Raw genomic sequence first — 27,635 nt, 5'->3', positions numbered from 1 at the left:
GCCTTATGAATCAGAGCCATTTATTACCATAATAATAATAATAATAATAATAATACATAGCTATGTTATGGCTCACTATATGACATATTTTTCATATCTTTATCTTGTAATACAATTGTCATGGTGCCATTTCATTCAAATAGTCTATTTTCTTTTTTATACTGCTGCAAGGAACTTAAAATATATACAGTATTATTAAATATACAGTAATATTATAAAAATGCTGCTCTTTCCACTCTGAAACCTCTAGACACTGTCTATCATTCTGCTCTCATATTTATTACCAGTGGTACTCACTGAATCCTGTACGATGGTTTTCTCTGGCAGAGAGGCAAAATCAACATTGGTATCTGTTTATCTTTAAGGCCATTGCCTGGAAATGACCACGTTATATCACAATGTTGCTAGAACTGTGAACCCTATTTGACACACTAAAATGATTGGCTCATGCTTATAAGGTCCCCAGAGTGTGCAGACTAAGCTTGGAACAATACCACTTAGCTGCCAGAGCTGTACCCCTCCTGCTGACTTTTGTAAGTCGCTTTGGATAAAAGTGTTAGCTAAATGACTAAATGTAAATGTAAATGAAAGTCAACCTTTTGTTTTAATGCTCCTGCTTCTTGGAATGATCTTCAGCTCGCACTATAAATCAATACCACTACCCTACAGTTTAAAAATATGACTACAAATATCTGCTTCAGTTTGTAACTGTTTTTAATTTTGATCTTTCTTTCCTTTTTCATCCTTTTTTTGTCTTATATTGAATGTCTAATTATTTTAAATTCGTTTACATCTTTATTTTATGTCTTTTACCTGTTTAATATGCTTGAATCTCAACAGCACTGTAATTTAAAACTGCATCGTTTTAAAGGAGGGCCACCCTCAATGATTTCCAGAAATATGAATGGTTTGAATTAATACAAAATAAAAAAAACTTTTAAAAACTTGAGGGTGGCTCTCATCAATAATGATATATATATTTTTTTTTCTTTTTTTTTCTTTTTTTTAACTATATTTACATATCGTGAATGATGGTAAAATACATACCTTTGTATGGATCCATAACAGTATACCCTCATTTTGGTATACTTTCCAGCCCTACTTATTACTACAATTACTGTATTATTATTATTATTATTATAATTATTATTTAGCCTATAGGTCAGGCTGTGTTTAGGTCTTGGATATTAGAATTAGGCTAGTGCTAATTAGTAGGATGGGGAGTGCGGGGAATTAAACAATTGAATGTCTTCCAAAATGTGTCCATGGACCATGTTCCATGCAATAGAGCCTATACACGACTTGAGAGACCTGCAAACTAGCCTTAATAGCCTAATTCATCAAGCGTGTGGACCTCTGCCCAGCCAGAGCCATTTATTACCAGAGTATGGAAAGCGAGTTTCAAAAAGAGTTCTGTTCAGTGAGTAGCTTATGACTCAGAGAGCCATTTATATTACCATAATAATAAACAATAATAATAATATTAATAATAATACATAGCTCTGTTCTGTTATGACTCACAATCATTCATAAGGTGAGCACAATGGCGTCCAACATGGCCAAACTCTGGTAATACATGGCTCTGGGTCTGCCGAGTCTACCCATCTCATTTCAATGCCTCTCACTCCGTCAATGAAATAGAACGCCTCGCTGGCAGTTGCTATGACAACGGAGAAACGATCCCCGCTCATTCCCTACAGTCTCGCCCCTGGTCCCCCGGCAACAACAACACAGTTTCAGGAAAACACCCGGAAAGATCTTGTCGTCTCCGATTCGTGTGCACCGGGAAGTTCTTACAAATAATTGCAACTTTTCGGGACTTTACTGCAACAGTTTTACGCTCCGGGATACTTGAAGGAAATTAAAAGTTACAAAGCCGAAACAAAACATGGATAATTCCTCTGTTCATTTTATAGATAAAGATGACCCTCGTCTAAAGCTGAAAGTGGAAAACAGAATGAGAAACATTTTTGTAACACAGGTGGAAGAAACCAGGTATGGCTTGTACTTTTATCTTTAGCCTATACTGCAGCATAGTAGTAATATGAATTCACATATCTTCAAAACTACCTTTGATGCATAGCCACTAAACATTTCAAATGATCTACCCATATGCAGAGAAGAAGAAAATGTCAATCACATACCCGTTATAACAGAGGTAAGCAAAATATAATAAAGATGAGGATTAAAGGCGATGCCATGTTCACTTGAATATTTGCAAACATATCATGGTCTGTGATGAGAACATTTGGAGGGGGGTGGTGGTCCTTTTATATTATAGCCTTCCTCAAGCTTCTACACTGCTGACAGGTTATTTGTATATGTGTAGACCGCTGGCAGGATCCTGGAGACAGGAGTCAACACCTTGCAAAGGACCCTAGTTGTGAGGAAGCAGACTGAGCTGGACGAGGTGGACAGGCTACTAACGCTGAAGCGACAAGAGTTCAAGGGTCACATGCAAGCCTTAGCTCAGAGGAGGACTGAACTTGAACTCAAACTGCAGGAGGTGGGTTGTGTACACATCAAGCTCTATGAAAATGTATGGTATTTATATGTATATATGTATGTACCGTATGTATATGTGTGTGTGTGTATACTGTATGTGTATACAAGAATGATGTATCGCACATTTTATTGCTGTTATCTTGGGCAGGTCTCCCTTGCAAAAGGGATCTCGTATACTCAATGGGACTTGGTTAAATAAAGGTTGACTAAAAAAGGACGTAGGTTTGGTTTCAACATGGGGGGAGGGGGGGGCACTTGAAATGAATATGAAATGAATCATGAATCAATCAATATGAAATGAAAATGGGGGACCCTGATGTAAACAAGACAAACGTCTTTCTCTGGTCTGCATCCCCTTAACAATTGTGTGTATTGAGCCGTACTGTATTGTACCCATTCTGCAATCTGTTAAATAAAGTTTTCATTCATTCATTCATTCATTCATTCATTCATTCATTCATTCATTCATTCATTCATTCATTCATTCATTCATTCATTCACACTTCAAGTGTGGGGTCCAGGGGTCCTCCTCCCCCAGGAAACTTTGAGCATCAAACATTTCATTTCCTGCATTCTGGTGTACTTTTATGAGAGGCACGTCTGCAAGGTTGAGATGGTACGGTCCTGTAGGGGTGTCTGAAACTGTAGGTTAATATAGCCTGTAGCTACAGGTAAGAAGGATATATACATGTTTTGATCCCCTTATTTTATACATCTTTGGGGGGGGGGGGGGGGGTTGTCTTTCATATTATAGCTATATTTTTTGAGGGGGACAAATTTACCTCTTCTCAATATTGAGGGGGACATGTCCCCTGCTACCCCATCTAAAACTACGCCTATGTGTGTATATCTTATTATATCTTAAGGATTCCAGGATTAGACAGAAGGATATCGCCTAAAGCTAGCAAAGAAAAACAAAGCAGCATACAGGCTTAATTGAGTATATATCATTCAGTTACTTGACACTTGAAAATACATTGTTCTAATATATACAGTTAATTACCTTGGATTGTGTATTTGAATCCAGACCAAAGAAAAAGCGAAGAAATTTGAGAGGTTTGTGGAAGACAATGAGGTGAAGCGACACAGAGCCCTGAAGAAGTATCAGGTTGCAAGGAAGCAGAACGCTGTGAAGCAGAGCGAGATGGAGGACCTGGCAGATCAGCTGGAGAAACTTCAGGCCAGGTGAGAATGTTAGACCTCGTGTGAAGGTATTGTTCATTTGGTCACTTCTAAAACCCTTCTTATCCAACAGAAAACAGGTTCTAAAGGAGAGGGTGGCAAAGTACAGAACGTACGAGGACTACCTGTTGAAAATAACAGATTTCCTCCCTGAGAGTAAGTTGACTGCCGACTTTTAACCCTTTTCACTACCACACTACCAAAGGGTTAACCCTTTCACTGCAACAATACATAAGGTTAACCCAGTGGTGCAGTCGTAATATGGGCTCCCGCGCGCACGCGCATACATGTATCTCTCCTCTTTCATGAGTCGGAGCTGGGGACAAGACGGGCGGTCTTTTGTCACATAACACACGCCCAACACTCTACACACACGCACACACACACACACTCACTCACACACACACACACACACACACACACACACACACACACACACACACACACACACACACACACACACACACACACAGACTTTGCATAATAATAGGATGCGCGCAATTCTGCCTCAGTGACGAAGCCCAAACGTCGTTTGACCGCGTATGCCCAGCACTGCACCCCTGGGTTAACCCTTTCCCTTCCACACGACAAAGGGTTAACCCTTTCACAACCACACTACAGAAGGTTAACCTTTTCACTACCACACTACAGAAGGGGCTTCACTTCACTTCACTTCACTTCACTTAGCAAAAGCGAAAGGCCTCTCCTCTGTCCTGATTCTCCTAGACCTATCTGCAGCCTTCGACACAGTCAACCATCAGATCCTCCTCGCGGCCCTCGCAGGAATGGGAGTGGCTGGATCTGCGCTGACATGGCTGACATCATACCTCAATGACCGCTCCTACCAAGTGTCATGGAGAGGGACTCTGTCGGCCACCCGCCCCCTCCGGACGGGTGTCCCCCAGGGCTCGGTCCTAGGACCCCTTCTCTTCTCCCTCTACACTAAATCACTGGGTAACATTATCACGTCTCATGGCTTCTCATATCATTGTTATGCCGATGATACTCAACTCTTCCTCTCCTTCCCTCCCTCAGATATCCACGTCTCTGAGCGGATCTCGGCCTGTCTGTCCGACATCTCCGCCTGGATGACGACCAACCACCTCAAACTGAACGTAAGCAAAACAGAATTGCTCCACCTGCCGGCCAAATCCTCCCCCCTGACCGACCTCTCCATCACAGTCGAGAATGCAGCTGTGACCGCGTCGCCGACCGCCAAGAACCTTGGTGTTGTCCTCGACGACCAGCTGAACTTCTCTGCTCACATCGCAGCGACAACCAGAACCTGCAGATTCCTCCTGAGCAACGTCAGAAGGATACGCCCCTTCCTGACAAAAGAAGCCACCCAACTCCTCGTCCAATCAACAGTCATCTCCCGCCTCGACTACTGCAACGCACTGCTAGCTGGCCTCCCGGCCACTGCCACCAAGCCTCTTCAACTCATTCAAAACGCAGCGGCCCGCCTGATCTCAAACCTACCGAAGTCGGCCCATGTCACCCCACTTCTTAGGGACCTGCACTGGCTCCCCATTGCTGCACGTATCCGCTTCAAGGCCCTCGACCTAGCATACCGTGCGGCAAAGGGAACCGCTCCCGCCTACCTCCGGTCAATGGTCTCTAACTACACACCCTCAAGACCCCTACGCTCTGCATCTTCTGGCCGCCTCAGATCTACTCCTATCCAAGCTCCCGGAGGGTCATCAAAGAGAAGCCGCCTATTCTCAGTCCTTGCCCCACAATGGTGGAATGAACTACCCATCCCAGTTAGGACAGCCGAATCCCGTCCAATCTTTCGCCGTCGACTAAAGACTCACTTCTTCAACCATTATCTGAAATGATAAAAAAAATAAAATAAAAAAATCTAACCCCGACTAACCTTAATGTCATGCACTTGTCCTAATAAACTAACCTACACTGTAACACGCAACACTTTGATGAACATTGTTACTCAGCTGATAGAGTTATACCCTTCTTGCTGTCTTGTCGCACAGAACTTGTAAGTCGCTTTGGATAAAAGCGTCAGCTAAATGACTAAATGTAAATGTAAATGTAGAAGGTTAACCCTTTCTCTACCACACTACAGACTGTAAACCCTTTCACTACCACACTACAGAAGGTTAACCATTTCACTACCACACTACAGACGGTTAAACATCTGTAGTGGGGTAGTGAAAGGTTAACCTTTTGTAGTGTGGTAGTGAAAGGGTTAACCTTCTGTAGTGTGTTAGTGAAAGGGTTATCACAAGTTCATGCAATGTCTGAAATTGTACGTGAACCAGAACCTGTCCTGCTTGTTGAGCCTGTTGGTCTCAACGATCACTTAATTATACACTGGCGGTGTACAGCACTCATATTATCCTGTCCCCATTCAGATTACCTGGAGCACGGGTCCGATTCTGTGGTGATGCCCATCATTCGGCGCCATGAGACTCTGTCCATCACCCACCAGGATCTGGTGCAGCACGTGGGGCAGCTGGTGGAGGAGTTGGAACAGGACCAGCGGCAGCTGGAGAACCTAAAGGAGGAGCACAACACCAACAAGTTGGTCAGACATCACCCAGATGTTACCTCCATGCAGGGATGTTATGCGCTGATTAGTAGATGATTTGACTGTTAAAGGAACACGCCAACGTTATGGGAAATGCGCTTACTGTCTTCTCCAGAGTCAGACAAGAAGATAGATATCAATTTCCGCTTCATGTGCGTTCAGTAGAAAGCTATCCAGCTGCAGGCTAGTGGTCCATATCCACTTCCATTCATTTGTGCAAAGCTAGGCTAACTTGCAGCCGGATAGCTTTCTTACAAACATAATTGGCAGTGTTTTCTTGGGTGGGATGCTTGTAGGGTATGAGTCCTGATCATTGCATTAGTGACTCCAACTGTTCGGTCAGGGTGCCTGTTTAGCAGGGAGGGGGGTCTGGAGGAGATAATGTGAACCTCTGTGCATGTTACACTCTCCCAGTGAAACTCCTTGCTGTGAGAAGAAGCGGTTGGTGACTCCACATGTATCAGAGGAGGCATAATGACTACATTGGGGGATGAGAGAAAGGGAGAAAGAGCAAAAAAGCACACAAAAAATGCATGATGTGAGTAGAGAACAGGCCTTTTTCTGTGGATAGTGAATGACTGTTGAACGAACAGCCTCTTAAAGCTTCTCTCTGTTTGTGGCAGATGACCAACAAGGAACTGTCTGAACTCCAGAGTCAACGGCACAGACTGAAAGAGAAGAACAAGCAGAGAGAGATGAACTTGCTGATGGATCAAAGCCAGTCCAGAGACCAGGTCTGTTTCATACTGTACTTGATGTTTGGATATGACTTCTGGGTGGTAATAATATGCTAATACTTTTCTATTACCTTTCAGGTGGAAGAAGTTGCAACTTTGTTTATTGCTGTGAGGAACCTCGGGGAGCAGTGCTACTTACAAAGCTATGGACCTCTGGAAGACATGGACATGTTGATGATCATGGACATGATAAAGGTAATGCCTACAGACAATATTTGCAAAAATGTGCAGAAAAAGCATAATAAATTATAAGATGCCAGAGACAATAATAAGTAACACCCTGTCAAAAAAGTGCTGACGAGTGATAACGTCACATAAATGTAATAGTAAAAAAAAAAAAAACTGTCTGATTGGTTTCCCTGTGTTTGTCCCGCCCCCTGAGGCCCGCCCCTTTTTGTGATAGTTTTTTCCAGCAGTTTTGGGGATGTAGAATGAGAAGTGGTTAGGTTGGCCGAAAGTTGTTTTGTAAGGCAGCTGTAGTGGGAGGAAGTTGCTTGTAGGGCAGTTGTAGGGGCAGGAAGTTGTTTTGTAAGGGCGTAATATTAGTATGATAATTTGAGCATGAGTGTTTTTACATGTGAGGTTGTAAGGGTTTGTATATGAATACATTAATATGGTCAATTAATATGGCTTGTTCTGCCAATATATGGATGTGTTGTCTCAAGGATGTAAAAGAGCGCCGTAAAAAGGGCATTATTAGAGCTCTGTTTAAGAATGAGGGGTGTGTCGTCGGCTGGATTAGAGTGTGCCTATGCAAAACGGAGGATAGATCTGATCTACTGTACATTCAAACATCACTCTGTCAGCCACTTGACCAGACGGAACCTGATCTGAAGTCGTCCCACGATGAAAAATCACTTAAACTCAGTTGGCTGAAAGGTGACTGAAATTAAGGGTATAGATTATAATAAGTATGATCGGATTGATGCAAGTTACATGAACATGTCTGTTTGAGGAAATAAAACAAAATAATGTATTAAACTATTGCAGTATTACACACTATTACACTATTGCATGATTACACATTTGCACAATATTACACTATAACACTATTACACACTATTACATGATTACACTATTACACACTCTTAAACTATGACACTATTACAAGCTATTACATGATTACATTATTGCATTATTACACTATTACACACTATTACACACTATGACGCTATTACACACTATGACACTATCGCACAGTATTACACACGTTACACTATTACATCATTACACTATTACAAAAGATTACACTATTGCACACTATTACAAAATGATTACACTATTACACACTATGTCCCTATTACACTATTAAACACTAGCACACTTAGATAAGATAAACCTCATCCCTGTGGGAAAATTCTATTAATTCACTACACTATTACACACAATTATATTATTACACTAGCACACTAGTAGACTATCACACTTTTAAATCTTAATTTATTATCAAAATGGACATTGAGGGGTTACCCTCATTTGCAATGCTGTCGAGATTACAGTTCAAACAGTTATACATATAAAAGGGATAAAAAAACATTTGCATAAATAGGACAAAGACTCAAGTGAAAAGAGAAAACAACAAAGATCAAATTAAAAACATTACATACTGAGGTAGGGAGGTTTGTGATAATGTTTTAAAATTGTCCATAGGATAGTGGTGTATTGACTTTTAGTGTGAGTTGAAGATCATTCTAGGAAGCTGGTGCATCAAAACAAAAGGCAGACATAACAAGTTCAGACTGAACACGTGGGACCTTAAGTGAAAGTCAAACATTTGAGTGGGTCAGATAAGGTCCATAATTCCATTCTAGCATAATTGTGATATATGGTGACAATTTTCCATCAATGGCCTAAGCCTTAAAGATAAACAGATACCAATGCCTATTTCACCTCTCTGATAGAGAAGACCAACCCACCTTATCATACAGGATGCAATGAGTGCCGTAACTATCACCAGTAATGAATCTAAGAGAAGACTGATAGACTGTGTAAAATACTGATAGACTTGTACTCTATTATACACTATTACACTATTATACACTATTACATTAGCACACTAGTACACTATGTATAGAGACACACTATGTACACTGTATAAAACATACATTAAACATTACTGTTAACACAAATCAACACATTTAACCACTTAAGCGGGGGCTGATCGCAACGAGAAATGGGTAGAATGGTAGAATAAGCCAGGGAAGTCCTTTGTTTTGACTAGAGCCTCGGAATCAATCTGTCCTTTATTAATTTGCTTAGATTTCTTGTACAGGTGATCTCAAGAAGGTGCTGAATGAGCTCAGTGGCAATTGTTCACGCCTGGTCAATGTTAGCATGGTGTTATTCACTGTCAAAGATGGAAAAAACAGATATATTTTTTTATATCCTCCTTTGGTTCATTACAATTTACTCATGCATAGTAACAGACACTGGGAATACATTCCCTGAGGTCCATAGATGTCCCTAGATACCAAGGACATGCAAATGGACCTTGTAGAAGTGGAGCAATCTTCCATTTACTTAGGTATGTACTTTTAGGTGAATTTTCTGAAAATATGGCTAGGGCTTAATAGGTTAACTTAAGAGTGTGTAATAGTGTCATAGTGTAATCATGTAATAGTATGTAATAGTGTCATAGTTTAATAGTGTGTAATAGTGTAATCATGTAATGGTGTATAATAGTGTAATCATGTAATAGTGTAAAAGTGTGTAATAGTGTAATAATGTGTAATAGTGTCATAGTATGTACTGGAATAGTGTCATAGTGTAATAGTGTGTTATAGTGTGTAATAGTATAATAGTGTAATCATGTAATAGTCTGTAATCGTGCAATAGTGTACTCATGTAATAGCGTGTAATAGTCACATAGTTTAAGAGTGTGTAATAGTGTAATAATGTAATAGTGCAATAGTGTGTAATAGTGTGTAATAGAGTCATAGTTTAAGAGTGTGTAATAGAGTCATAGTTTAAGAGTGTGTAATAGTGTCATAGTGTAATAGTGTGTAATAGTGTAATCATGTAATAGTGTCTAATAGTGTCTAATGGTGTAATCATGTAATAGTGTAATAGTGTAATAGTGTGTAATAGTGTCATAGTGTGTAATAGTGTAATCATGTAATTGTGTAATAGTATAATAATGTAATAGTGTAATAGTGTGTAATAGTGCCTCGTGATAAGTGCCTAAGTGATATATAGCTCTTTAATTCCTCGTCAACCCATGGTGCTCTATAAATCATCACCACCGCAGGTACATGTTTGTCAATAACTGGCCACCAGACAGGCAATAGCAGGCTGCTTTTCACTTCCCAAGGCAAACACCAATTTCCTTAAACACACAGTAGTACTGTATATAGAGCAATGAAAACATGGAATTATTTACCACTGTTACTGACTAGATTAACACATGATTAGCAAATTATGAAAGACTTATGAATGTCATATTTGTAGGATAGATAATGTAGATGTATAGTTTTTGCTGGTAACTCTGTTGAATGAATGACTTTTATTTATATAGCACCCTTCACAGCACGAATGTACAGGGTGCTTTACACTACAGTATATAAAAACAAAACAAAAACAAAATCAGAAATAAATGACAACAACAACAGACAGCAGTTAAAAAACAGTGATACCAGATAGAAAAATAGAATAAAATAATTTAGATAAAATCATCAGTCACTAATTAAAAAACAAAACTATAGGAACAGTGAGGACAAGAAATAGTGCCTATGTATGACCAAAGGCCTGTATAAACAAATGTGTTTTTAGTTGTTTTTTAAAAGAGTTTTCAGAGGGGGCAGTTCGCAGGTCCAGGGGGAGAGCGTTCCAGAGCCTTGGTGCCGTCATCTCGAAGGCTCGATCACCCCTTGTTTTTAGCCTGGACCGGGGGACCACCAGGAGGTGCTGATCGGCAGATCTGAGTGAGCGGGTGTTGGTGTAGGGATGGATGAGTTCAGTGATGTAGATAGGGGCCTGACCGTGGAGTGCTCTGAAAGTGAAAGTGAGGACTTTGAAGTGAATTCTATAGTGTACCGAGAGCCCGTGCAGGGATACCAGAATGGGAGTGATGTGACATGATTTTTTTGACCTTGTGAGTAGCCTGGCTGCACCATTTTGGACCATTTGTAGTTTGTCTGTGGATGATTTGGTGAGACAGGTGAAAAGTGAGATGTAATGAGTGTTGAGATTCATTAGTGTACGTTTTACTCATACATATTAATGCTATTCTCCTAAAATGTGTCTTGTATTTTTCATTTGTGATTGTAATGTTTAATGTATATTTTTAAATGTGTTGATTTGTGTTAACTCACTGTAATGTTTAATGTATGTTTTGAACCACATTTGCATCTGGCACAAATGGGGCTAGTTTTGCATAACACGCCTGATGATTGCATACCCAAAGTAATTTGCGATTTATTATACTTTTAAGTGATTTTTCATCGTGGGACGACTCCAGATCAGCTAGTTCCTGGTCAAGTGGCTGTGACAGAGTGATGTTTGAATGTAGATCAGATCTATCCTCCGTTTTGCATAGGCACACTCTAATCCAGCCGATGACACACCCCTCATTCTTAAACAGAGCTCTAATAATCCCCCCCCCCCCCACCCCCCCACCCAACCCCCTACAGTTTCTTCCCCTTCGGATGTATACATTTTTTATGATCTCTTTTTTTTACACAGTACTGTATATTTGTATTTGCAACTTCCTCCCACTACAGCTGCCTTACAAAACAACTTCCTACCACCCTAACCACTTCTCATTCTACACCCCCAAAACTGCTTACACACAGGAAAAAGGGGTGGGGCCTCAGGGGGCGGGACAAACACGGGAGAACCAATCAGAGAGTTTACAGCTATTATTTTTTAATATTAAATGTATGTGACGTCATCACTCGTCACCACTTATTTGACAGGATGTTACTTATTATTCTCTCTGGTGCCCTTTGGGGAAGGGATAGAGGCATTCATAAAATACAATGAATGTACAGGTATTTGTCTTGGTGACATTGGTGCAAAGACATATCAACAACATAAAAAAACAAGGCACTGGGTCTCATTCTCCAACAGACTTACGACAAAAATGGCTTTCAGGGCCATTTGAGACTTTTTCGGGCAAGACATGAATATAGACAATATATTATAATATAATATTAATTATATATGTTTTATTGGGACGGTTGGTGAATCCCAAAATCGGCCCGAAAAGGTCTCAAATGGCCTTAAGAGAAAGCCCTTTTTGTCGTAAGTCCTTGGAGAATGAGACCCACTATGTCCTCTATTGTCTTGGCATGTCCAAGATTAAGGTGAGGTAGACTCTGTTACGTATGGGTTGCACATTCAAAAAAGTTATTTAACTTTTATTTACCCAGGGTATGTTCGGTGAGCACGAATGCTTTTTTCCAGCAACGCCCTGCTTCACATTCACACAGTTCAAGTCCCACTTTGGAGCTGCACCACAGTCTGACAATGTTGCAACTCCACTGGAGCAGTTGGGGGTTAAGTGCCTTGCTCAACCCCCAACTCGGTCACCAACCCGCTTCTCTATAACCTTTAGGCCACTTGCCCCATTGTACATTTTTTTATCCTCCTTTTTGGACACGCCAAGACAATAGAGGCATTTTAAACACATAAGAGTGCCTTGTTTTTCTTGGGGTGCACCAGTTCTCATTTCCCCTTTGTGACATCTAAGCCTTGTTTCCAAAGAGAAATCTATACTTGAACTATTTGAACTAAGCTGAGCCTGTCTATTCCCTCTCTTCTATGAACAGTGTAACAGATAGGGGAATGAGAGAAAATGGTGTTTTTTTCAATGTATATTTGGTTTATAAACTGATATAAAGAGACACTTTAAGAGGGTAATATCATTATCATCACGGGATGATATAGACGGTGGTGAACCAGCGGTTTCACAGGCACAGGCCGCGTTAGCAGAGCAGAATGTTTTGAATTCCGATCGAGGACACAAAGATAACGGAGCAGCACAGGAGACACAGAGGCAGAGCGCGATGGAGGTTTTGACAGTAATGAAACGTTTTGAAATGTGTGAAAGGTTTTTTTTTTATCCACTTTTTCTCCCATTTTCTATTTTTCTCCCATCCCAATTTTTCATATCGTCCAATTCAACCCTCCCCTGTCTTCGAACTTTGTTTCTTGCCTCCCACAAGCCGGCTGCAATGTGGACTAAGTCATACATAGCACGAGTCCCCTCTGATACTCGAGGTAACAGCCGTCGCATCTTTTCACCTGCGCGGCTCGATCTTTCAGCGTCGGGGGTCTGGGCTTTGGAGGGGCCCCACCCCCGTCGCTTCTTGATTCTACTGCGCAGGCGCACCAACCGACCTGTAGGAGTCGCTGTCCACAACGCCCGATCCCCACCCTTCAGTTTCCCGCCCCGTAATACGGCCAATGTGTATTACTGTGGACGACCAGCTAAACTGAAAGCAATGTGGAGAGCGGGGCTCGAACAGGAGGCATCCTTTTCGAGCCCAGTCTCCAGCATTCGTTGCGAGCGCCTTGCCCACTGCGCCACGTAGCCGCCCAAATGTGTGAAAGGTTATTAGCAGTTGTCATGACAGCGCATGACAACCAGAAGAGGGGCGGGCTATCGTTGCTATGACGAAGATCCTATAAGGCTGACAGTGTTTCCGGGTGTAAGCCAGACCAAGAGCGGCTAAGGGCAGACTACAATCTGACTAGGACTGAGAGACTCTCTCCTCTCATCACGGAGAGGGGGGGGGGGGGGAGGAATGACACATCATCATTAGCTTCGGCTAACGGGAGAAGGTTTCTGGCTACGACCAGGCCTGACCACCATTGGACTGAATAGCAGAAGGACGATAGACTGAACACACCGAAAGATCATTAGAATAGATCTTACAAGGACAATACGAATTGGTTCCTATCTGACTATGAGGTCTCTGTTTATGTAAATAAACACTGCTTCTCCTTGTAAGGTATTACGCTGTGTCAAAGTGTCGAATTCTTACGAAGGTGGAGAATTATTATGGTCTGCGGATCGCACTAACGGGGAGAGATAAGGATTGTATCAGCCAGTATATGAGACATCAGTACCATTAAAATTACACAACACAGAGGAGTGGATGGAGAGCCAAACAGACGAAGACGTGATACTGGCCAGATTAATCAGAATCTAACAGTTGGTTGCCGATGACAGCCGGATTTGCAAGAGATAAGAACAACGGAAAAAGACTTTTCAATGCGGTGACAAGTGAACAACAGCCATCATGGACTCGAGCCAAGCCGGCAAGCGAGGCCAGCCAACCATGGGAGAGAGTCAAGTCGAGCGGTCATGAGGCGAACAAGCGCTGTAGGAGAAACAGCGCTCAGGAGAAAGATGTGAGTTCACTGTGCACACACGGTTGTTTTGATCTTTTAAGCCAAATAAAAACGAACAGATAGTGCATCTGTAAATAAGTAGCAACAGAGAGGCCAGCTGTAATAAGATGAGCAGAGAGCCATGGTGTTTTGAAAATCGAGGGTGTTATCTACAGAGAATGAAAAAGGGCCGGTGCAGAAGGAGTGCTGGCGAGAGAGAGGCAGGCTGCAGGGTTTTTGGTTTTGGGAGTGTAAATGCGAGATGAGGAGTGGGGGGGATGCTGAACCAGACTGAAATTTGTTATGGCGGGATTGTTATGACAAGACTGTCGCCTGAGACGGCCCACCTTAAACTGGTCGCTGTGGTCTCAAGATGGCCGGAATTTGTCGTGGCGGGAGGAAAGTCGATCGGGGATTTACCTTAAAGTGTGTATTATGTCCGATAAGCAAGAGTTTAGTCCGGGAGAAGCGTCCCCTGATATGGATAGGAACGAGAGAAAAACAGCAGTGTTTTTAGGCCTTGGAAGGAAGGGCAGCGGCCGTTTGTTTGAGAGAGTAGCCATTATCAGCGAGACAAGATGGCCGCAAGGAGCCACGAGGAGGATGAAATAAGATGAGAGGAAATGTCAACAAATTTGCACCAAGACAAGATGGCCGCAAAGCCACGAGGAGGCTAACGGATTAGAGTCAGAGAGTGACGTCAGCTAGAATACTCTAGACAGAGTTTTGCCACCATCTAGGGGGGACAGTGGGATAATGCAGGCACATTTTTGAAGATAGGTCTGTACTACCATCTAGTGGCGGAGTGGGGGAGTGATTCATCTGGGAATCTAATTAATTGCAGGGAGAGGGTGGATTATTATAATAATATTGATATACAGGTTAATTAAATAGAGTTTAATTATACAATGGGTTAAATAAGAAATGCACAGAGAGATGAGGTGCAGTTAATTAAATAGGTTTAATTATGAAATAAGAGGGAGTTTGATCTCCAGTGGGGCCTTCTCACACCTGATACATAGGCAGGGTCTTCAGAAGACACGTCACCAGAAAGAACTGGCACGCGCTGGGGGTCACCCGTGGGACAAAGAGATAGAGTTGCGCAGAGTGGGTATCGGTTAGCTGCTGGTGTCACGACAGAAGATGACAAACAGGGAACCGCCCTGTAGGACAGATAATAGGTGTGGAGAAGGTCGTAGACTAATAGAAAACACAAGGGTCGAGTGTACAGAAAACTGCCGGTGTTGTTTTCTGCTTTTAGGGTCTGGAGATGTCCGACCGCAGTGGAGACGACCAGGAGACAGACTGGAGGAGGAGGAAGCAGCAGGGGCCAGGCACCGCAGCCTGGTACACAGATCATCTACAACAAGAGGGAGGAGATGGCGGCGGTGGGAGAGCAGATGTGGAGAGGACAGCCAGAGACACTGAGCAGTAGCAGACCAGGGGAGACATTTTTGCCTAGGGGACTGCGCCCTGGAACGGGGACCAGCTCAGGAAAGGAGCCGTCGCTGAAAGGGGCCCTTGCCCTAGAAGACGGGACCGGTCCAAGATGGGGGGTGTACTGTAAGAGGGAAGGGAGCGCTCTGATTTGACGTGGGGTGTACCTAAGTAGGGGGGCCAAAGGGTTTAGGTGTGTTGTCTGAAAAGTTGCGAATCTGTGTCTTTCTCTGTCTTTCTCTCTCTCTCTCTCCTCCCTGACCGTTGTTTATCCTTTCTGGTTTAGGTGTGATGCGTGTAATAGAAAACAATAAGGCAAAACAGCAGACGGAGGGGCCCTAATTGTTATGAGTCTATTTTTGGGTATAATTAATTGGAAAACCAAATAATGATTTATGATTCTGAAGGGTGATTAGAATCAAGGGGGGAATGAGAGAAAATGGAGTTTTTTTCAATGTATATTTGGTTTATAAACTGATATAAAGAGACGCTTTAAGAGGGTAATATCATTATCATCACAGGATGATATAGACGGTGGTGAACCAGCGGTTTCACAGGCACAGGCCGCGTTAGCAGAGCAGAATGTTTTGAATTCCGATGCAGGACACAAAGATAACGGAGCAGCACAGGAGACACAGAGGCAGAGCGCGATGGAGGTTTTGACAGTAATGAAACGTTTTGAAATGTGTGAAAGGTTATTAGCAGTTGTCATGACAGCGCATGACAACCAGAAGAGGGGCGGGCTATCGTTGCTATGACGAAGATCCTATAAGGCTGACAGTGTTTCTGGGTGTAAGCCAGACCAAGAGCGGCTAAGGGCAGACTACAATGTGACTAGGACTGAGAGACACTGTTAGATTCTGATCAATCGGCCAGTATCACGTCTTCATCTGTTTGGCTTGTGTAATCATCTCCCCATCTGCGTTGTGTACTTTTAATGGTCCTGACGTCTCATACACTGGCTGATACAATCCTTATCTCTCCCCGTTAGTGCGATCCGCAAACCATAATAATCCTCCACCTTCGTAAGAATTCGACACTTTGACACATCGTAATACCTTTCTTGGAAGAGCGTTGTTTATTCAATAAACAGAACCTCATAATCAGATGTTATCAAATTGTATCGTCCTTGCTATCGTCCTTCTGCTATTCAGTCCAATGGTGGTCAGGTCTGGTCGTTAGCCAAGACCATCCTTGTGGTAGCCGAAGCTAATAATGATGTGGCATCCTTCCTCCCCCCCCCCTCTCCGTGATGAGAGGAGAGAGTCTCTAGTCAGATTGTAGTCTGCCCCTAGCCGCTCTTGGTCTGGCTTACACCCAGAAACACTGTTAGATTTATAGGACCTTCGCCATAGCAACGACGGCCCGCCCCTCTTCTGGTTGTCATGCGCTGTCATGACAACTGCTAATAACCTTTCACACATTTCCTAAGACTGTCTCCCGACCCCCGCCTGTCCATCCCTCCCTCCCTCCCGCCCACCTGGCGCAACGACACTTTGTTTAACTACTCTGTTGTTGATGCAGCCTGACTATCGCATATGGCGTCTCAGGCATTCTGTAGATGACATGTGTCAACAAATGTACATGTCTGTTTGAATTTATGCTGTGCCATTGTTACTGTAAAAATGTAATGATTGTGATGTTGTTATTATTATTAATGAGACGATGAGCTGTATGCGTGTGTTGCTGGAATTTCCCCAAGGGGATTAATAAAGGAATATCTTATCTTATCTTATTTCAAAACGTTTCATTACTGTCAAAACCTCCATCGCACTCTGCCTCTGTGTCTCCTGTGCTGCTCCGTTATCTTTGTGTCCTGGATCGGAATTCAAAACATTCTGCTCTGCTAACGCGGCCTGTGCCTGTGAAACCGCTGGTTCACCACCGTCTATATCATCCCGTGATGATAATGGTATTACCCTCTTAAAGCGTCTCTTTATATCAGTCTATAAACCAAATATACATTGAAAAAACACAGTTTTCTCTCATTCCCCCCTTGATTCTAATCACCCTTCAGAATCATAAATCATTATTTGGTTTTTCAATTAATTATACCCAAAAATAGACTCATAACAATTAGGGCCCCTCCGTCTGCTGTTTGCCTTATTGTTTTCCATTACACGCATCACACCTAAACCAGAAAGGATAAACAACGGTCAGGGAGGAGAGAGAGAGAGAAGAAAGAGAGAGACACAGATCTGCAACTTTCCAGACAACATACCTAAACCCTTTGGCCCCCCTACTTAGGTACACCCCACGTCAAATCAGAGAGCTCCCTTCCCTCTTACAGTACACCCCCCATCTTGGGCCGGTCCCGTCTTCTAGGGCAAGGGCCCCTTTCAGTGACGGCTCCTTTCCTGAGCTGGTCGCCGTTCCAGGGCGCGGTCCCCTAGGCAAAAATGTCTCCTCTGGTCTGCTACTGCTCAGTGTCTCTGGCTGTCCTCTCCACATCTGCTCTCCCACCGCCGCGTCTCCTCTCTCTCGTTGTGGATGATCTGTGTACCAGGCTGCGGTGCCTGGCCCCTGCTGCTTCCTCCTCCTCCAGTCTGTCTCCTGGTCATCTCCACCGCGATCGGACATCTCCAGACCCTAAAAGCAGAAAACAACACCAGCAGTTTTCTGTACACTCGACCCTTGTGTTTTCTATTAGTCTACGACCTTCTCCACACCCATATCTGTCCCTGTTCGTCGTCTTCCATCGTGACACCAGCAGCTAACCGATACCCACTCCGCGCAACTCTATCTTTTCGTCCCACGGGTGACCCCCAGCGCACGCCAGTTCTTTCTGGTGATGTGTCTTCTGAAGACCCTGCCTATCTATCAGGTGTGAGAAGGCCCTACTGGAGATCAAACTCCCTCTTATTTCATAATTAAACCTATTTAATTAACTGCACCTCATCTCTCTGTGCAATTCTTATTTAACCCATTGTATAATTAAACTTTATTTAATTAACCTGTATATCAATATTCTAGGTGGTAGTAGAGACCTATGGAATCACTCTGTCATCTTCCTGATAAAACTCCCCCCTCACTACCCCCCCCCCCCCCCCCCCCACTAGAGGGTAGTAGAGACCTATCTTCAAACATTTGCCTGCATTATCCCACTGTCCCCCCTAGATGGTGGCAAACTCAGTCTAGAGTATTTTAGCTGACGTCACTTTCTGGTTCTTATCTGTTGTTATCTCCTCGTGGCTCACGGCCATTTTGTCTCGGTGCAAATGGCTACTCTCTCAAACAAACGGCCGCTGCCCTTCCTTCCAAGGCCTAAAACACAGCTGTTTTCCTCTCTTTCCTATCCATATCAGGGGACGCTTCTCCCGGACTAAACTCTTGCTTATCGGACATAATACACACTTTAAGGTAAACCCCGATCGACTTTCCTCTTGCCACGACAAATTCCGGCCGTCTTGAGACCACAGCGACCAGTTTAAGGTGGGCAGTCTCAGGCGACAGTCTTGTCATAATAATCCCGCCATAACAATTTTTCAGTCTGGTTCAGCATTCCCCCCTCTCCTCATCTCTCTCATTTACACTCCTTCTGCCCCGGCCCAGTTTGTTTTTCATTCCCTGTAGATAAAAACCCTCGATTTTCAAAACACCATGGCTCTCTGCTCATATTATTACAGCTGGCTTCTCTGTCGCTACTTATTTATGGATGCACTATCTGTTCGTTTTTATTTGGCTTAAAAGATCAAAACAACCGTGTGTGCACAGTGAACTCACATCTTTCTTCTGAGCGCTGTTTCTCCTACAGCGCTGGTTCGCCTCCTGACCACTCGACTCGGCGCACTCTCTCAGGGCTGGCCGGCCTTGCTTCGATCATGATTCTCCCACACACGATGACTGTTGTTCACTGTCGCCCCATTATTGAAAAAGTCTTTTTCCGTTGTTCTTATCTCTTGCAAATCCGGCTCACGGCAACCAACTGTTAGATTCTGATCAATCGGCCAGTATCACGTCTTCATCTGTTTGGCTTGTGTAATCATCTCCCCATCTGCGTTGTGTACTTTTAATGGTCCTGACGTCTCATACACTGGCTGATACAATCCTTATCTCTCCCCGTTAGTGTGATCCGCAAACCATAATAATCCTCCACCTTCGTAAGAATTCGACACTTTGACACAGCGTAATACCTTTCTTGGAAGAGCGTTGTTTATTCAATAAACAGAACCTCATAATCAGATGTTATCAAATTGTATCGTCCTTGCTATCGTCCTTCTGCTATTCAGTCCAATGGTGGTCAGGCCTGGTCGTTAGCCAAGACCATCTTCGTGGTAGCCGAAGCTAATAATGATGTGGCATCCTTCCTCCCCCCCCCCCTCTCCGTGATGAGAGGAGAGAGTCTCTAGTCAGATTGTAGTCTGCCCTTAGCCGCTTATCTTGGTCTGGCTTACACCCGGAAACACTGTTAGATTTATAGGACCTTCGCCATAGCAACGACGGCCCGCCCCTCTTCTGGTTGTCATGCGCTGTCATGACAACTGCTAATAACCTTTCACACATTTCAAAACGTTTCATTATTGTCAAAACCTCCATCGCGCTCTGCCTCTGTGTCTCCTGTGCTGCTCCGTTATCTTTGTGTCCTGGATCGGAATTCAAAACATTCTGCTCTGCTAACGCGGCCTGTGCCTGTGAAACCGCTGGTTCACCACCGATATCATCCTGTGATGATAATGGTATTACCCTCTTAAAGCGTCTCTTTATATCAGTCTATAAACCAAATATACATTGAAAAAACACCGTTTTCTCTCAGATAGATACTGCACAACATGGTACAACAGGACTTCACACACAGTGCCTAATAGACAAGTAGGCTATAGCGTTATATAAATCACTTTTAGTTTCTATACATTGAGTTATTGAGTATAATAATAAAGGTTGAAAGGGCGGCTGGGTAGCGCAGTGGACTAAGCACTCGCCTACCACCGCAGAGACTCTGGGATCAAATCCAGCTGTCAGCGGTACCTCCGGCTTGGTCAGTCGTTCTTACTAACACAATTGGCAGTGTTAGCGGGTGGGAAGCCAGTGGGGTATGTGTCCTGGTCATTGTAAACTGCGACTCCTACTGGTCGGTCGGGGCGCCTGTTCAGCAGGGAGGGGATCTGGGGGAAATAGCGTTACGTTCCCCCAGTGAAACTCCTCGCTGTCAGGGGATCTGGGGGAAATAGCGTTACGTTCCCCCAGTGAAACTCCTCGCTGTCAGGTGAAAAGAAGCGGCTGGCGACTTCACATGGAGGAGGCATGTGGTAGTTCTACACCCTCCCCAGGCCGACAGTGGGGCAATGTGCGCAACGACCAGGAAGGGAATTGGCATAATGACTAAATTGGGATGGGTGAAAAATACAGAAAGCTCCCCAAACATGGGAGACAATCTCTTTGATACAGACACCAAATTTCTGTTAACAATTCTTTTATAATTTTAGGCGGCTGGGTGGCGTAGCGGAGATTGCGCTTGTCACCAATGCAAGAGATTGAATCCCAGTCTCAGCATTGCCTTTGACTTGGGCCGGCCGTCGTACTGGCTCATTTGGCAGAGTCAGCAGGTGGAAAGTCGATGGGTGGGGATTTAGACGTTGTGGACAGCGACTCCTACTGGTCGGTTGGGTGACGCCTGCACAGCAGAAACAGGAAGTATCGGGGGCAGCGTGAGCCTCCCATGCGTTACTCCTCGCCACTGAGAGTCTGCGCTGTCTGGTGAAAAGATGCGACAGGCTGCCTCCTCGTGTACCGGAGGGGACGCGTGATGCAAGGCTTCTATCCTCACTACAACCGACCAGTGGGGAGCAGAGTCTAGCAACGTTCAAGACAGGGGAGGGGAGAATTGGCAACACGAAATTGGGATGGGAGAAAAATGAGAAAAAGTGGATACAAAAAAAATCTTTTATTTGCATCCTACTGCAATGGTCTGCTCACTGACTTAAGATCAAGGACAAGTTTTGGAAAATCTGGGATCCTCTGCAATCTTTCTTAGAGAGACTCTGACTCACTTGATTACCCTTGTAATGTGACAACTGATTGATTCATCTGCAAACAACACTTATAGTGTCCATATCATACTCTTACAACTCTATACAATCTGCTTTGTATTTGTAATTTTCCTTTCTACATTATGCAGCGTTTGCTGTTGTTTTGGGGTGGGATTCTATTTTAGTGTTTTATAGGTCTTTATGATGCTTCTGTCAAATATTATGTGATAAAAAAAACATGTAGCATTAGATAATTTCTGCTGCCATGTATCCAACTCTTGATTATCCCAATCTGTAATTTTCAGGAATACATTCTGGACAAGACAGACACAGAGAAGAAAGCAGCAAGACTAATGGAGTCCGGCTCAACAATGACAAGTGCTGCAGAGTCAGCAGACAAAAGAGAGAGGGCATCATCCAAATTTACCAACAGTAAAACACAACTTAAAAGTTCAAGTAAAGCCAGTAGGAAGAGTGGGATATCTAGTTGAAAGACAATTTTACACCACTTTTGATGTTGTCAGACACGTGTAGGCCTACATTTACTTTTGATTGGTAAAACAACATTTGCCTTTGTGGATATTTTATTTATTTGTGTATCCTGTTGTGTATTCATGTATGGAAATACTCTTGTTTGTTTGTTGTATACATTGTTTATAGGTCTTGTAAAAAAATATGTGGAATAAAAGTATTATTATTATCATTGTTTTTGTGCAAACTAGTCGTAATGCAATATGCACGGATATGCAACGAAAAGATGCACCCGTCTTCAAGGCCTTCAGTAGGTTTTGTGATCTGCATGGCCTCAGCCAGCTAATCACCCAACCCACACGTGTATGTGAATCAACTCAGACTACCATTGACCTCATTCTGACCTCCGACAAGTCCAAGATCTCAAATAAAGGGGTTATAGCATGTGGGTTAAGTGATCATTATATGATATTCTGTACCCGAAAAAAACTAAAACAAAAGGCTGGCTGCCACAAAACAGTCACATCTAGAGACCTCAAAACCTACTCTAGCGAGGCCTTCAACCTTGAACTGGAGTGTCTGGACTGGTCAGATGAACTCAATGGTACACTGGTTGACGAAACATGGCTTGGTTTCAAAACCAAATTCTCAGCAATACTAAACGACATGGCCCCCCTAAGAACCACCAGGGTAAAAAATCGCGCTGAGCCGTGGATGCACTCCGAAATACTGGCCGCTATGAAAACCAGAGACAAAAAATGCTCTGAGTTTCGTAAAAGTCAGTCAAAGCTTACTAAAAGCACGAGCAGTGAACTCCAAGCCCACGTGACTGAACTCAAACTAGAAAGAAACAGACTAAGAAACGACGTAAACTCCATGATCAAAACTGCAAAAAAGAATTTCATCAATGACAAAACTGAGGAAAACAAAAACAAACCACGTGAACTTTGGAAATTACTCAATAATCAACTAGGATGCAGTAAAAAACTTAAAACCAGATTCTCAAACATAAACATAAAAACTGACAACACGCTCATCACAGACAAGCTGGATGTAGCCAATTACTTAAACATTTTCTTCACAAACATAGCCACAACACTGGTAAACAAACTACCCTCCCACTCAGGGCTTTATGGGGTAGAACACATAGTAGCTTTCTACAAAAACCTAGGGGTCCGCAAGGACGACTTCAAGCTGGAAATGGTAACAACAGATGAGGTACTCAATAAACTGAGCGCCCTCCAACCTAACAAGGCCACTGGCCATGACAACATCCCCTCCAAATTCCTCAGAGACTCAGCAGCCGCCATCACACCAATCATCACACACATAATAAACCTCTCCATAAAACAGGGACACGTCCCCAAGGACTTCAAAATTGCGAGGGTGACCCCTCTGCACAAAAAGGGCAGCAAATTAGACCCAGGCAACTACCGCCCTGTTTCTATTCTCACCTCCATCTCGAAAGTCATGGAAAAAATTGTCTACGAACAGGTCGAAAAGTACCTAGCGGAAAAAAATCTAATCTACGAATTCCAATCTGGCTTCAGAACATCCCACTCCACTGACACATGCCTTCTCTATTTGAATGACCACATCAAACAAGAGGTGGACGCAGGCAAATACTGCGGCATGGTCATGCTGGACCTACAAAAGGCCTTTGACACGGTCAATCACTCCATTCTGATTGACAAGCTAAAAGCAATTGGTTTTGATAGTCTATCAGTGAGCTGGATGCAATCCTACCTTGAGGGGAGGGAACAGATGGTGGAGGTAAACGGTACCCTATCCCCCCCCTCACAGTGAGCTGTGGTGTTCCACAAGGAAGCATACTAGGACCGCTACTGTTCCTAATTTATGCAAATGACATGTCGTCAGCTTGTGACTGCAACTTGTTCCTGTTTGCGGACGACTCAGCCCTGCTGGTCTCTGACAAGAACAAGTTACAGGTTGAAAAAACCCTCAGCTCGGAACTAGGCAGAATCTGCATATGGCTCGCTGATAACAAACTATCATTACACATGGGCAAAACAGAGTCCATTCTCTTCGGTTCAAATAACAAACTCAGCAAGACCGACGGCTTCTCAGTTACAGTGGGTGACAATATTGTCACAAGGAAAGATGAAATTACCTACCTGGGGTCCATCCTAGAGGCTAATCTCTCCTGTGACAAAATGGCATCCAATGTAATAAAAAAAGTCAACCAACGAACTCGATTCTTGTACCGGATCTCCTCTCTGGTAAACAAGAACACCCTGAAGACTCTGGCAGGAGCACTCATTCAGGGGTACTACGACTATGCTTGCACCTCATGGTACCAAAGCACCTCAAAGGCGCTAAAAACAAAATTACAAACATCTCAAAACAAACTGGTCAGACTACTGCTTGACCTTACTCCTAGAACCCACCTCACCCCTGCCCACTTCGACAACCTAGGATGGCTTAGAGTAGACGACAGAGTACAACAACTTGCAATGGGCCTGGTCTACAAGATACACTACACGACCAAGGTACCCATGTACATGTCAAAATACTTCCCAAAGGTCAGTGAATACCACGATCACAACACCAGAGGGAGCTCCACAAATCATGTCAAACCCAGATTCGGCTCAAATAAGGGACTAAACACGTTTCGCAATTATGCCACATCAATGTGGAACGCCCTACCCAAAGCTGTAAAGGAATGTGGATCACTACCCACTTTCAAAACCTCTCTCAAGGGACACCTACGGGAGACTGCAATTCAACACTGGCCCCTGTAAATATCCTAACCCAATCATTCCAACCCCCTCCAATGTACAGTCATTTACCTAGTATGGTTTTGTCAATAGTTCAATGTACAATTGTGTTTGTTTGTACAGTGTCTCCTCCCCCCCCCCCCCTCAATGTACAGTGTTACTTGTTTATACAGTGTGCCCCCCGCCCCCCCCCCCCCCCCCCCCAACCACCTCCAATGTAAATTACCCAGTATGGTTGTCAATATCCCAATGTACCCAACCCCCCCCACCCAACCTCCTCCAATGTACAGTTTCTACGTCAAATGTATATACTCCCTTTTCTTGACTCCTTCTGTATCACAAACAGTACTGTATTTGCAAATCTGGTATGTCATAAATGTATAGATGTAGCAGTACTGACTATCTGTATGTCATGTATGTCATATATGTCTATATGAATTGAAAATGGGGGACCCTGATGGAAACAAGACAAACGTCTTTCTCAGGTCTGCATCCCCTTAACAATTGTATGTATTGAGCCGTACTGTATTGTACCCATTCTGCAATCTGTTAAATAAAGTTTTCATTCATTCATTCATTCAAGCCTTAAAATAATGTCAGGTGAATAAACGGTACTGTCCCTTTAACACGAGCACGTGGTTATAGCTCTGGGAGTTCTAAATATCCGGGTGTCAGAAAATGGAAACAACCGTAGAATGTTTCGACGAAGTGCTACATTGTGCCTAAGAGCGCCAGAATTACATTTGTTACAATGTTACTTTCGATTTAGCATTGTGCGTGTCGTTGGCCTCAATCATGTCTCCAGCGTACCACTGACTAGTGCAAAGATACAGAATACTTCGACTATAACAACATTGCGACGTGTTGCTGGTGGTATGTGTGGTTGTTTGTTAATCACAAACATTCATTTCCATTCTCGCCTACTATATAAAGTCGTTGTTTCTTCGCAGATGTCGTCACCAACGCTCGTTTCGGGACGAGAAGACCTTTCTTCGCTGTTCGTCGAACCGCCGGGTGCCAAATATCAAGTAGGCTATTTAAGTGGTAAATTGTAACTATAGGTGTTGATTCCCAGTCACCTATAAGAGGGATTGATTGGTAATAATTATGATAGGTGTTATTGATTGATTCCCAGACACCATAACATCGCGGAGATGACGCATAATCCATCCTATTTGTTTTTGTAGGATTTAAGCAGCCAGTTTTCAGCCGTGAGAAAAATCCACGGGGATGGGAATTGCTTCTACAGAGCCCTCTGCTTTGGTCACCTGGAATCGATTCTACACAACGTTAGGGCGTTGGAGAGGTCAGTCACCAACAGCAACTCTTATCAACGCAGACTTGTTAAATGTGTCTTGAAGCCAAAGCGTTCTAATTTAAGAAACATTCGTTTGCCGATTTTTCTCATTTCAGGTTCAAAGACAAAATAACGACAAGCAGGGAAGATTTATCTTCTGCAGGGTTTGAGGAGAGCTCATTCAAACACCATCTCGATACAGTGAATAACCACAGTACTTTGCTTTTCAAACATAAATACACACACACATTTTCCAAACCTTTATTTTACCAGGATCAATTAACATTCTTATGTGATGATGGCATGTTCCTCTTGAGAAAGACGGGGACTATGGATTAAGATTAATTTAAAACAAAGACAAGACACAACAGATAAAGGTAACTGTAGACCTGACAAAAAGAAACAGTAGACATGACAAAAAGGCAAAACCTCCAATTTGTCAGGCAATTATACGGCATGGGTAGTTACAGCTAATTGGGACAGGCATTGTTATGAGTTACAACAATAAGATGGAAAATTTGATTTTAAATCAACTTAATGGAAACCAAACCAAGAGGGGCATCGTAAATGAGTGAGACAATGTATTTATTGGACAGGCATGTTAAAGGTTTCCAGATTAGAGCACCGGTAACAAACCAGAGAGCTGAGTGGTCCATGACATACATGGGTGTTTAACGGCACCGTTTTAAAGTTACATTGATGTTGGGCCATTTGATTAAGTCACACAAAAACAAACTCAAGATTTTCTAATTCTACAAAAGCCACAACAGAATGTCACTAGTGAATACATTATATGGATGGTGGCCTCAGCCCAGCATCAAGTCATAACAAATTCTTTTTTTCTTTAGTTCATATATGTCGTGGAACAATGCCAAGCCGATGAACCGGGAGACGCGCTGCTCCAGTTCTTCAATAAGCCAACGGCCTCAAACAGTGTAGTGCAGTACCTCCGGCTCCTCACCTCAGCCCACCTGCAGAACCACGCCGACTTCTTCACTAATTTTGTCGAGGCCCCTAATCTGAAGGTCTACTGCAAACAAGTCAGTACCAAAAGTGTTGCTCCCCTCTAGTGGTGGGAGTTGTCCCTCACCTAACACTTACATCTTCAGAGTTTTCAGTTCTGATCACCTAATTTATCAAGAAAATAAGCTCAGATGAATCTTTGTCTACTTTCAGGAAGTGGAGACCATGGCGATGGAATGTGATCACGTGGACATCCTGGCTCTGACACAGACACTGGGTGTCACCATTCACATCGTTTCTATGGAGGGTGACGAACAGCAGCTCGTCCACCACATCATTCCGGAGGGCACGGAGCCTTCCCTGCACCTCCTCTATCACACCTCCCATTATGACGTTCTCTACCCACAAGCTGAGCCCACCTCGGTGGAGCTGCCAGTGATTCACTAGAAGCTCAAC

At 43.4% G+C, this 27,635-nt stretch overlaps 2 protein-coding genes across 2 annotated transcripts; both read left to right on the top strand.

The window, feature by feature from the left end:
- Positions 1–1,888: 1,888 nt before the first annotated feature.
- Positions 1,889–22,201, top strand: ccdc197 (coiled-coil domain containing 197; the record flags this gene model as incomplete). The annotated part of the gene is made up of 9 exons (XM_084311174.1): positions 1,889–2,004; positions 2,119–2,158; positions 2,330–2,506; positions 3,533–3,690; positions 3,761–3,843; positions 6,060–6,232; positions 6,859–6,969; positions 7,051–7,167; positions 22,016–22,201. The coding sequence occupies 9 exons, from the start codon at positions 1,889–1,891 to the stop codon at positions 22,199–22,201; spliced, it is 1,161 nt and encodes a 386-aa protein (XP_084167300.1).
- A 3,398-nt stretch (positions 22,202–25,599) lies between these two features.
- LOC311224857 (ubiquitin thioesterase OTUB2-like) lies at positions 25,600–27,629 on the top strand. Its single transcript, XM_084309989.1, has 6 exons — positions 25,600–25,792; positions 25,870–25,947; positions 26,107–26,225; positions 26,333–26,417; positions 27,065–27,256; positions 27,393–27,629. Exons 2-6 carry the CDS (start codon positions 25,870–25,872, stop codon positions 27,624–27,626), a joined length of 708 nt encoding a protein of 235 aa, XP_084166115.1. The 5' UTR covers positions 25,600–25,792; the 3' UTR covers positions 27,627–27,629.
- The last annotated feature ends 6 nt before the right edge of the window (positions 27,630–27,635 follow it).

Source organism: Notolepis coatsorum, assembly GCF_963971535.1.
Source record: "Notolepis coatsorum genome assembly, chromosome: 3".
Lineage (NCBI taxonomy): Eukaryota > Metazoa > Chordata > Actinopteri > Aulopiformes > Paralepididae > Notolepis > Notolepis coatsorum.
This window is presented reverse-complemented; position numbering and strand designations above follow the sequence as displayed.